We start from the raw sequence: 13,587 nt of genomic DNA on the forward strand, positions 1-13,587 counted from the left end.
TGAAGTCTTGTATAAATATAAGAAAGCAAACCTAAAATAAGGGTGCGTTTGGCCATATTTTTTAATTTTTAATTTTTAAAAAATATTTTTTATTTTTTTAATTTTTATTATTGAATAAAAATAAAAAAATAAAAAATATGTTTGATAACTACATTGCTATAGAGTAAAAAGCAATATTTGAAGATGGCAGGTGAAAGCTCGATGAGGGAGAAGAGTTCGAAAAAAGAAGGAGAAGGATACAGAGAGATGAAAAGCTCGACGAGAGAGAAAGGTTCAGATTTTTTACTTTTTGATTTGGTGTTTTAGATATGGAGAAGAAAAAAAAGCAGAAAAATAAATTTTAGAAAGTAAAAAATTTTTATTTTGCATATTAAGTAATTATTTTAATTTTTTAAATTTAATTTTTTATTTTTCATGATATTATCAAACATTATTTTTAAATTTTATTTTTTAAAATAAAAAAAAAATATTTTTTAATGACCAACCAAACACATCCTAAATTTACTCGATTTTTTGTTGGGCATTCATCATCACTTTTATATAAAAATTTAAGTAATAATTAAAAAATATATATATATATATATATAATAAAAAATAGATGAGTTTTGACGCAATGGTAAGGTTACCCATTATAACTTCCCAAATATAAGAACTCAAGGATAAGGCTATGCATATGTAACATTACCTGATCTTATAATAGTGGGGGTAGGGTTCAAAGCAAGGCCGGCTCAAGGGCAAGGCCTTTAGGCCCCCACATATTTTAGGCCCTCGACCCCCCGCCACCCATCTCCACTGCAACCAACCGTCCACCCGCAGAAGATAAACGGCATCGAGATGGAGACGACGAGACAAAAGATGGGAGCGGCGAGATGGAAGACATCAAGATAGAAGCCGTCCACCCCTAACATCTATGATCTATTAGGGCCGTCTTCTCGCTGGAGATGGCAAGATGGGAGTCATGGCCTCACGGGACTCGAGAATGGTTCTTGGTGAGGAGGTAGAGGCATCATCGGCGGAGAAGAGTGGGTGCCCGTCGGAGCTGCGGATGAAGAAGTTAGCAATATGGACAGTGGGGTCGTCGAAGAGCTTGCAGAGGAAGGCTCGAGACGGGTGAGGGCGACATCGGTGAGGAGGCCATCGGAGGCATCGGCGGCACCGTCGTCGATGGAGAGGATGCAAACCCATTCGATGGTAGCAGTCGGGCTTGAAGGGCATCTCCCAGTCTCCGACAACGGATATTCCAGGCTTGAGGGGCTTCTTCGGTGGCGACAGAGTTCTAGGCTTTCGACGGTGGGGGGTTTCGGACTTCCGATGGCTGAGAGGTGGCAAGAAAGGCAAAAAAGCTTTGAGTCTCCACGTGACGGTCTATTTCTTTTTTTTTTTTCATTTTCGAGTCACGACACATGGCAACGATGCAGTGAAAGAAATAAAGTTGCATTTGATCTGTTGTGATTAATGATACCAATTCTCAATCAATAGATACATGCACAACAGTTATATTTTTTTTATAAAAAAATATTTTTTTTATTTATAATATTTTTTTATTTTTTTATTCTTCTCATTGGTAATATTTTCTAAGATTCTAACTCATATTTTCTGCAGTCTGCACTCCAGTACAAGATAATTAGTTGATTATTCATCTCATTTTCAATCAATATTTAACAATCAGATATTATTATTCTAACCTTTGCAGATTTTTTTTATTTAATTTAGAATTTATATTATATTATTATATTGCTTCTATTTTATTTAACACTTAATTCATTGAATTAAAAATTTTGATTGTTGATCTTGTATTAGCCATTTAAAAAAATATAAGATAATTGTAATAGTTAAATTTTTTGATAATTCATAATAAGAATTTAAATATGTCAACTTAAAAATATGAATTTGATTATCCAAAGCTTAAAAAAAAAGAAGAATTAAAAGTTTAATATAATCTCAAAAAATAACTCTTGATAATTTTTTATAAATAATAAAAATAATAAATCAAAAAATATTGATGAATGCTCCTTAAATTAACAAGTTAATAATCTTTTAGAATTACATGATAATAAAATACTAAAACAAGAAGAAGTCAATGAAGAGATTCAAAATGATTCTCAAAGTCATGGTGAACAGAACCAATTTGTTAATTTAAATGATTGCATTCTTAAAAATATTTATGATCCAAGTCAATGGACAAATATTGATACAGATTTGAAAGATTTATTAGTAAAAAAATATCTAATTAAAGTTAATGATATAAATTTTTTTAAAGATGAATTTTCAAGATTTTTTTTACTATATATTATATTCAAAAGTTGACAAACGGAGAGAAGCATGAAAAAAGATTGCTAGTTTATTCAAAAAATTTGGATAGAGTATTTTATTTTTGTTATAAATTATTTAATTCTACTTTTAATATTAGTAAATTAGCTAATATTGGCACTGGAGATTGGAGAAATCTTAGTGCCAAGCTTAAAAGTTATGAGATGAGTAATGAGCATATTATTAATATGAGTTCATGGATTGATTTAGAAATAAGATTGTTGAAAAATAAAATAATTGATAAAAATATTCAAAAACCAATAAAAATAGAGATGAAGAAATTAGAAAAAAATATTATTAAGAATTCTTGCTATAGTAAAAACTCTTGATAAAGATCATTTGACTTTTCGTGAAAAAAATAAAAAAAATCTATCAAGAAAATAATGAAAATTTTTAATCTAATTGAAATACAATTCGATCCGATGATGTAAGAACATATTCGATGCATTAAAGATAATAAAATTCATACTCATTACCTTGAACATAATGTACAAAATAAATTTATAAATTTATTATCAAATAAAATTTAAAAAAAATTAGTAAAAAATTTATAGAAGCAAAATATTTTACAATAATACTTGATTGCACTCCAGATGTAAGTCATAAAAAGCAAATATCTTTCATATTGCGATATGTGGATATTTCATCAAGTCCAATCAAAATTATGAAATATGTTTTTGAATTCTTAAAAGTAGTTGATACAACCAAAAAGATCTTTTTGATGCCATTGTAGATGAAATAAAATATATTAGACTTGATATTAATAATTTAAGAGGACAAGAATTTGATAATAGATCTAATATGAAGGACAAACAGTAAGGAGTACAAAAAAAATTTTTAGATATAAATTCTAGATCCTTTTATACACTATGTGGTTGTCATAATCTGAATTTAGTACTTTATGATATGGCTAATTTTTGCATTAAAGCTATATTATTTTTTGAAGTAGCACAATATATATATTCACTATTTTTTTCTTCTACTAAATGATGAAAAATTTTGCAAGATAATATATCTGGTCTAACCTTAAATCATTATCACAAACATATTGAAAAAATCATATTGAAAGTGTTAAAACAATAAAATTCCAAGCTCTATAAATAAAAGATGCTTTATTAAAATTAGCAGAAGTTAGTGAATATCCTAAAACTAAAAGTGAAGCTAATTATCTAGCAACATAGGAGCTTGAAAATTTTGAGTTTTTGTTGGGTATGACTATTTGGTATGATATATTATTTGCTGTTAACTCGGTTAATAAAAATTTACAATCAAAAGATATGCATATTGATATTGCTATAAAATAACTAAAAAATTATTTTTCTTTTAAAAAATATAGCAAAAATAGATTTGCATCCACTGTAATTTATCTAAAGAAATTGTATCTGAAATGAAAATAAATTTAAATTTTATGATAAACGTATCATTGATAAAAAAAATAATTTGATAAGAATCTTGACAATGAAATAACAAAATCTCTTGAAAATTATTTAAAAATGATTATTTTTTATATACAGTAGATCAAGCAATTTTTTTACTCCAAAATAGATTTGAACAATTTAAAATATATAAAATATTTTTAATTTTCTATTTAATGATAAAAAATTGAAGTCATTAGATAATGATAGTTTAAAGAATATTATCTTTATTTTGAATATTCTTTAAAATATAATAACTACTCTGATATTGATGGTTTAGATTTATTTTCAGAGCTAAAATTTTTTAAAAAAATTATACAAGTGGAAGATAACAATCCAATGGACATACTCAATCATATAAAATGACTCGAGTCTTTTTCAAATGCACATATTACTTTTAAATAATATTAATAATTTTAATAAGCGTTGCTTCGATAGAAAGAAGTTTTTCAAAACTAAAATTAATAAAATTTTACTTAAGATCAATAATGTTCAAGAAAAATTAAATGGATTGGCTATATTATTAATTGAAAAAGAAATATTAGAAGAACTTGATTATAAAAATTTAATTAACAATTTTGCATCTAAAAAGTTAGAAAAATAAAATTTCAATAAAAAATTTATATAAAGTTCAATAGAAAAAAAATTATATTTTAGTATTTAGCTTTAGACCTTCTAATGTGTTGAGCCGTCCCTGGTTCAAAGTGGGCCTAAACTGGCCCAAAGCCTATCGAAGTGGGTCCATTTTGAAAAGGGCCATATGCAAGGTCATTAGGCTTGAAGCAGTTTAAATCAGGTTTGGACTTAAAAATAAATCTCAAGGGAACTTTAGGTTGGGCTCATATCAATACTTTGCCTAGCCCGATTCTACTTTGAAGCCCAAACTTAAGTCAAGCTTAATCAGGATTGGAGCCCAAATCTAGCTCTGAGGTCAAGACTTCTCAAATAATTGATTACGAAAACATATGTAAAAATCAATGTAATATAATTTTAGATAAAAGAGTGATATGAACCTCTAGATCAACTAATCAAATTGCATATATTTTGGGAGAACAAAGATTGAGAAAGCCAAACTTGCACTTGAGGTGAACCCTAAGTCAGGGCCTGGCTTCACTGGTGGACCTTGGGTCGGGCTTGGGTCAGACGTTTTAGACCCACTAGCAAGTTGGATGGTAAGTTTAAAATGTATAAAGACTTGGTACAGCAACTTGATCCATTACCACCATACCGAAGTCCAAATCAAACAAATCCTTAAGGTATATAAATATTTCTACTAATTTGATATGGATTTTTTTTTTGGTATAAGCGGATGATCACACCATTCAAATATAAGTACAGTCTAAAAAATTAGAATACAAAATATCATGCAAAATCTCTGGACAATCATCACCTTGACATCAAGTCCAATCTCCAGTGTGATCGGCAACAGAGGAAGCAATCCGATGTTATTCGTCTTTTGGAAGACATGTCGAATAGTCATCGCAATGGAATGACAGAGGAACCTCTAGATGTCACAGAGCAGCAGATAAACTTTCAGATACTTCATCTCATCCTATATCCAACCAGTGACTGTGGTTAAGACACCCTCAATAAGATCTTTTCTGCCCGCAGCTTCTATGGTACACAGATGATGCCCACCCAAACGGCACGGAGCTCTACTTTAAAGATCGATAGCTCAAAAAGGTGTGAGCCTCCAGCAGCCAGTAGTTTGGCATTCGAGCTCCAGATGATGTAGCCTGCACTATCTCTGCCATTCTAATACTACCATTAAAATTGATCTTGACAAACTCCGATGGAGGGGGCTCCCAGAAATCAAAAGAACCATCTGAATTGCTACATGCGCAGCAAGGAAGTCTCAAAAACTTGGAGTGACAAACATTAAAATGGTTGCACTCCTTAGCAAGACAATAGGCTCTCTCCAATACTCGATATGCAGGCACAATCTCGCATCAAAGACCAAGCTGTTCCTGGATAATCAAATATGAAAGGCGACATACGCCATCCTACCATCCGAGGACTGGCCCTTTGTCATACTCCAGCAGATTGCATCCAAGAAGAAGGAAAGCCAGGAGCTATTTATTGCCCCCTAAGGCTAGCCATTCATCATCCCCCAAATCAAACATGTCCTTGGATAATGAAGCAGGGTATATGCTCCATCGACTCATCCTCCAACCTGCAAATTAAGTAGGCAATCGAAAGCTCTATATTTCTGTCATTGAAAAGTGTCCAAGTCAGCAGTCGGTCCTAGGCAACCTTCTAGAGGAAGAATCTGACTCTGGATAAATAGCCACTCTTCAGATCTAAGCAATCTCGATCATCCTTTTTGGCAATGGCATACTCATCGCTATGAGGTCCCTAGCAGGGACCTTGAGGTAGTAAGACCGACAGCACACCCTCAAATTTTCGATAGATAGGGATAGAGATAGTAAGAATCCTATCAGCAAGCTCACCACCAAAGAGATAGATAGTGATCAAATAACGTACTTGCGAGTCATCATTCATCTCCATGCTGACATAAATCGGCTAACATGAGAGGGAGAAACTGAAAATCCAAGCATTCCGGCTCATATCAATCGAAGTCCTATACCAATTAGTCATTTGACTTAGGCCACCACTATAGGGGTATGAAAATAAATCCAAGGAGTAATTGGCAATCAATATGGACCTGGATCCCTCTCATCATTATGCATCACAATCAATCAGACTAAATGAGAAATTTAGCTGCACGTCTTGTAATCACAGCTTTCTTTCTAACCAGTAAGATGGATCTTTAGACTCGTAAAAACTGGCTGACCAACTTTTAAGAAAGTAGGTGGAGCTCTGAGCACCTTGTTTGGAGTTTTAGAGAAAATTTTGGGACTGTTGGTCTAGATTTCTAGATAAAAATACGTTATAACAGTGTTCGCGAGGAGATAGATCGAAGTGAAAGCTCGTGACCGGCCCAATATGGAACATGATGGAGGGACCAAAAGCAGGGATCTTATATTTGGTGACTCTGGAAAAAATGACTTCCAGCTTCGCATCTTTATCTTTCACCCGATGGGACAACTCATTTCGTGAATCTCTGGTAGGCGTTTGGCGCCCTAGAATTGTTTGAATCCTTGTTCTTCTCCCTCTCCATCTCCTCCCCCTTCTCGCTCTGTCCGTAGCCATGGCGGCGCAGCAGCAGAGACGCCAGAAAATGGTGGAGGAAGAGCAAGAGATCGAAGACATGCAGCACGGCCCCTTCCCTATCGAGCAGCTCCAGGTATCTCCCTCTCAAGAACCCACCTGCACTTTCCCTAAAACCCTATTTTTCCACAACAGAACCATAGATTTCTATTCCGCTGCACTGGATCCTATTAAGGTCGCGCCTTTTCTGCATCTTGATAACCAGCAGTGCTTGCAGGCAAACGGGGATCGCCCAATTTCTCTTTAGATGAGTTTTTTATCCCCTTTTGGAAGGAATGTCATGTTTACAAAGTCAAGATTTAATCTTTATATCTGTACTTCCCACCAGCATCGCATGCTAATGGGTACATCCGTTTTGGTCTCTGGGTTGGGTTTTCCCCTCGCTTTTGAAGGCAAAATCGTATCTTGTGAGAAGGATGTTTCAGGTTTCGGTCTACGTTAGCTGCAAGCATCTTGATTACATGCGCACATCTTCTCTTCTTTTATCATATGCTAGGGAAAATGATTTCTCTGTAGGTTTCAGCTCACTAAATCGGCGATCTTTTATACTGAGTTCGCTATAGAGTGTGATTCAGAAACCTAGAGATCTTGACTGGTTTCATCCGAATCTTTGTGGCTGCATTATGTTTCCTTTATATGTTTCAATAGTGTTTTTTTCCCATTTTCTTGAACACATTTCTTATTTGTGTGACCATGATATTCTTTCTTGATTTGCTGACCACATAATAATCTAGCACCAGTTATGGCTATTTCTTTTCTTTTATGTCCTTTCATAGTTCTCCTGGCTTGTTTAATTCTTTGAATGAATGGGTTTACCTAATTTCTTGCATGTGGAATGGCTTTTTAGTCCATCCAAAGAGAATCGGTTACCTTGAAGTGAGTTGTCAAAAATTCTTGTTAGTTGCATGGCTTTGGCTACTAAACTTGAGATAGGGTTTTCATAAGCCAAGTTTTTATTTATCTACAGATATGGTTTTGACTAGTTTAACCAGTTGAGCAAATTATGGTCAACCATATTGTTAAATAATCACAAACTTCATTGAGTTATTGACCCATCTCCAGTTATTCTTGAATTTTAAGCAGTAACTGTATAACTGTGTTCACGATGCCTTCTATCTTTGTTATAGAAGTATAGAAAGGCGCCTCCTCATGGTTGTCAAACTTTGATGTTTTCTGGACTTCATCTTGAATTTCTGCCAAATTTAAAGATTTCACTTCCTCCATGTTAATCCCAAACGTCACTTGATTATGAGTGTAATAGCAGATATTGGTTGATCCTGATTTTTAGGTTTGCACTGAGAAGAATAACTTGGACGTGTGCCCATTGTTCAAGTTCTTCTCACTGTTTGGCATGCCGATCTCTGAATATTCTAAATGGTATGCATGAACACAGAGTAATATTGATTTTTAAGAAAAAAACTTGTAACAATATCTATGCATTTAGAGCCTCTTGGTTTGCCAGGATTTTTTGTAGCAGGGATTGTTGCTTTGGGTACCACAATTGAAGTTATCTGCTGTGTTCTGCTTGTAGCTGGTATTGTAGGTCAAGGTATAGCACTTTGTCAATTGCAACAGACATAAGGATACCTAAATCATGCAACTCCAGCATTGTTATTTCAGCTGCAATCTGCAACTTGTCCTACAGTCATGTAGGACAAGTCCTGCAATTGTAGGGTTTTCAGGAAGTTCAGTTAGATGGTTACATAGCTGAACTTTTGTAACTGATGCTAGTGAGGGGCTACTCATAATCAAAGACCATATATATCTACAGAAATTGTCATGCACCAAGTAGTTTCAAATTTTCAATAACCAACATAGAAGTAACATCTTCAGTAACTCCATGAACCAGTCATTCAGTAAGCATGCCAAATATTTCAGCTAACACAGATTATCTGTTATTATGCAATTAAATATACTAATTTGCAGGCATCAAAAACTGTTATATTTTGGGTAGCATTAACAAATATTATACAATGTGTCAGAGATGATACTAGCTCAAATATGAAAGCACAAGTTCTTCATATAAGATGCCATTTCAATTTCCTTTTGGTGCTGGATACATTGGATTAGATTTCTTCTGTTGCAGTGCAAATTGTATTACAGTTTTATACTGGAAGAAAAGGATAACCCCCATTGCTGTCCTACTGCATGTATGCTTGATGGGTCTATCTTTTACCCATTTCAGTAGAGTTCTTATGATTCCTATGGTCTGAAACAATAGGAGAAACCTGCCTCACGACAGATAGAACATTATATAATAGGTTCTAGGTAGAACATAGCCATAAGTCAATCTGATTCTGCCTCCTTATGCAGATTTAAGATCTGCAATGGAAGAGATAAGCTTAAAGCTTCATTTGTTTATCATGTGAATTGTGGTATATGAAATCCCACTCATTCCAAATGTTCATGCCACATAAAATTATCCCTGTTGATTGAAACATTTCGTCATAGTTTGGTATTTTAACTTCTCAATAGTGGCTATATTTATTTGTCTTATCATTATGTATTACCTAGGCATCTGGGATAGCTGCCCTCGATGTAAAAAAGCTGAAGGATGCTGGTCTCTGTACTGTGGAATCTGTTGCATATTCACCAAGAAAAGGTATCTTGCAAATTAAAGGGTTAAGTGAGGCAAAAGTTGACAAGATCATTGAAGCAGGTATCCATCTTTGTCTTCCATGTTATTGTTTTGTAATTGCACAATTTTGTCTTACAAATGAGTTACATCATCAATAAGAATAACAAAAATAATTATGGATCATTTTTTTGACAGCTTCAAAGCTGGTTCCTTTGGGCTTTACTAGTGCTAGCCAGCTTCATGCGCAAAGGCTTGAAATCATTCAAATCACATCTGGCTCAAGTGAGCTTGATAAGATTTTAGAGGGTACTTTTCTTATTGATAAATTTTAGATTTTTTCTTTGTGAAAGAGTAACTCAGGATGGCTAACCTGTTAGAAATACTTCTTATGTTTCTTTAACTTACCGCGGTCAGCTGTGAACAGGTGGCATTGAAACAGGGTCCATTACTGAAATATATGGCGAGTTTCGCTCTGGAAAGACCCAGTTGTGCCACACTCTTTGTGTCACTTGTCAGGTAAGAAATCTTTCATTGCTCACTCTGGTTTCAGCTTTATGTGATTTCGGCATGTTATTGTTGATTATTCATTAATTTTCCATGGTAATTTTAATTTATTTTGGCATTGATATGTGTGCTTGTGTCTAAGTCAGACATGTAATATTAGACTTGATAACCTAATCAACGTGTGTTAACATTTAAGAGTCCATATGTATGAGCCTTGGTTGGAAACAAAGATGGGAGAGCTTCCTGAAATTTGCACCCATGTATCTCGCACTCTAGGTTTTTTTAAAGTACTTGATTTCTTTCTTTTTGTTCTTTAGCTACTATTTCTTGAGACTAATGTTCTACTTTCTCTGTGTGTGTGTGTGAGAGAGAGAGAGAGAGAATAGATGACCTAATCCTGGGCAATTTTATTTTCAGCTCCCATTGGATCAAGGTGGTGGTGAAGGGAAGGCAATGTATATTGATGCAGAGGGCACCTTCAGGCCACAAAGACTCCTGCAGATTGCAGATAGGTATTATTGATGTCATTGCAACAATATAAAGCGTTCAGTTATTGACACTGGATTATTGATGAGCATATGCTCAACATTCACAGGTTTGGATTGAATGGTGCTGATGTTCTGGAGAATGTAGCTTATGCAAGAGCATATAATACTGACCATCAATCAAGGCTTTGCTGGAAGCAGCTTCAATGATGGTGGAAACCAGGCATTTTCCTTCTCTTGGCCTACTCTATTTTTCTGTGATGTACTTATATTTGACCTTCATGCAAGCATTCCTATATATTTCCTTAACATATGGCTTCACTAATTAGGATTCAGACATTCAATATTAAGTTGTAGAACCATCTAATCTGATATGCTTGCTTCCCTTGTTGATGTGTAATAATTTTTTCAATCATTAGAGGCCATTCACAAATTTCCCCCCTTTTTTCCATTCAACAATTGTTTAGAGAAGAAATAGCTCAATATGTTTCCATGTATCGAATTATGATTGAATATGTTATCTAGTAGTTAAAATTCATTACATGTTGTCCTGAAGGGAGTGCATAGCTAATCAACTATTATAGAAATATAAGGGTAAAGAGTGGTCCTGAAATATTTAATTGAATATATCCATTATGTGCTGACTCTGCATGTAAAATGAGTAGTTTACATGGTTAGATAGTTTGGTTGTGAGATAGTAATTACTTTCCAAAATGCTTGGTTTCAAGCCACTGATTTCATGGGAGGATTTTGGAAAGTGCAGTGGTTGTGCAGATAGAAATCAATAGATGTCATAATAGGTGAATGGCGATAAAGATTGCGGAGGCAATATGCAAGGTCCTACTTATGTATTCAGATGATGGCAAAGCTTTAGATGACTTCTAAAACCATCACTATAACCATAAGGAAATGATAATTGCTAGCTGGCATGTGATACGATGGACTTTTTCATTATTATTGCATTATAATGTACGTTCTGAAATGCAGGAAAATAGTCGTCTTAGGTTATTTGGATTGGAGAAAATTTAGGCCCGTTTGTTATTGCTTTTTGTTTCCTGCTTTGATTTTCAAAAACCCAAGAAAATTGAACTAAACTGACCAAGTATGCATGACGAAGCCCTTTTGTTTTTAAATTGTTTTAAAACCTTTAGAGCTTTTGGCAGCACAGATTTGTATACTTAAAAAAGTGAAAATTATAGCGAGGACTGGCAGAAGTGCCATGCAAATGCTATATGGAGCATCAGTCTCTGTAGGATTTTACCTACTTGTAGGGAAGCAAAGATACAAAAGCAACAATAATACCAAACAGACCCTTAATTTTCATGTCTTATGATTTTTTTTTATTAACTCCATATTAACTACTGGTTATCAATTTGTCCTATCATTTTTGCCTTCTAAGTAACTTGAAGATTCTTACACTTCACGTATCATTTCAGCTTTGAAAAGTTGTTCCATTATATGTACTCAAAAACATAACATCTAAAATATTCTCGGATATTGCTGATTTGGGGTTTATACTTTGTAGGTTTGCTCTTATGATAGTGGACAGTGCCACGGCTCTTTACAGAACAGATTTTTCTGGAAGGGGAGAACTGTCGGCAAGGCAAATGCATCTGGCAAAGTTCCTGAGGAGCCTTCAGAAGTTGGCAGATGAGGTTATAGGCATCAATTTAGTTTACTTATTTATTTCATTTTATTTTGTCAGAAGGGGTGGGAGGTGGATCATTTTTTGCAGTCCAATGCTCAAGCAAACTCTGTTGTCGGGTTTGGTCCCTTCAGTAGGGTTTGCATAACCAATTCTGAAGGCAGAATGTATCATCAGCCTTACTACATTAGATGGATCTACTTGCAGGATTAACTTCTTTTATTTCTGCATGCTCATTTCCTTAATGTTATCTCTGAGTGTAGTTTGGTGTTGCGGTAGTTATCACCAATCAAGTTGTTGCTCAAGTAGATGGGTCTGCAATTTTTGCCGGGCCACAAATCAAACCTATTGGCGGGAACATCATGGCACATGCCTCTACAACAAGGTCCTTCAATGAGATGAAATAACGATCTTTCTCCCTTTTGTGCCTTTATCTTTATGCATTCCTTGAATTCTTTGTTTTGTCATATAAACCAGGCTTGCTCTTCGCAAGGGAAGGGGTGAGGAGCGCATCTGTAAAGTAATAAGCTCGCCATGTTTGGCAGAAGCTGAAGCACGGTTCCAGATATCTTCAGAAGGTGTTACAGATGTAAAGGATTGATCAGTGAAACTGTCATCTTATCCATACTTCATCAACCCATTGAATTCAAAATGTGCTAATACACATGTCAGCTGCTTAGCCAACTAGCAGCAGCTTAGTTTTGTTCAAATCCATACCAAATTTGGAAAGTTTGTAAATGTAAGTGTAGGGTGAGTCTTCATGGGTTGATTTGAATATCTATGACTTTCTGAATGTAATTTTTGTATGTTTCACTGTACTCAACGCTTCAATGCATTCTGCTATTTTGTAGTTTAAAATATACTCGCCTTTCTATTTCAATGTTCATATTGATGTTCTGTTCATTTGGTTATGAGATGGTTAAATCTCAAAAGTGTGTCATTGCTGCTTGATGTTACATGCATGTCGATGCAGACATTTAGACTTAAAGACTTTGGAGATTGATTTAATATTATTCACATTGGAAACAAATACTATTGCTGGTTTAAGATTCCACAACACATCAAGAAACACAACTAAGAACTGTTACCACTGTTCCCATTTTCTACTTCCCATGTCACTTTCATTGTAACTCTGTTGGGCTTTTCAGAAGCAGGTGCCATCTGTATCTTAGATTGTCCCTACCCTATAGACAGCACAGCTTACGACTGCGAGCTTAGGTGTTGTTTTGTGTGCATTTGGCAACTAAGCTTCCAGCACAGCCTACCCCTCTTTGGTAGCTATAGTAGATTTAGGAGCAAGGAGGGTGTGAATTTGCTTTCATTTTTCCTAGTGACGAAACTGCCATCCATCACAACCATTCATACAGTATGATTGACACTGGATTACAAAATAAGTTTACAGTATGATTGACACTGGATAACAAAATAAGTTAAGGATCATACTTGAGGATCATGTTGTGTTACTGGCTATGATTGTGA

General features: G+C 34.5%; 1 protein-coding gene across 1 annotated transcript; it reads left to right on the forward strand.

Moving 5' to 3' along the window:
* The first annotated feature begins 6,598 nt into the window (after positions 1-6,598).
* On the forward strand, positions 6,599-12,988 carry LOC105058584 (DNA repair protein RAD51 homolog). Its single transcript, XM_010941550.4, is given in 10 exon segments — positions 6,599-6,972; positions 9,411-9,555; positions 9,670-9,780; positions 9,899-9,990; positions 10,396-10,490; positions 10,574-10,647; positions 10,650-10,686; positions 11,989-12,118; positions 12,372-12,493; positions 12,586-12,988. Coding segments are annotated over 10 exon segments (1,026 nt in total). The 5' UTR covers positions 6,599-6,876; the 3' UTR covers positions 12,710-12,988.
* Positions 12,989-13,587: the final 599 nt, after the last annotated feature.

This window comes from Elaeis guineensis, chromosome 15, assembly GCF_000442705.2.
Source record: "Elaeis guineensis isolate ETL-2024a chromosome 15, EG11, whole genome shotgun sequence".
Lineage (NCBI taxonomy): Eukaryota > Viridiplantae > Streptophyta > Magnoliopsida > Arecales > Arecaceae > Elaeis > Elaeis guineensis.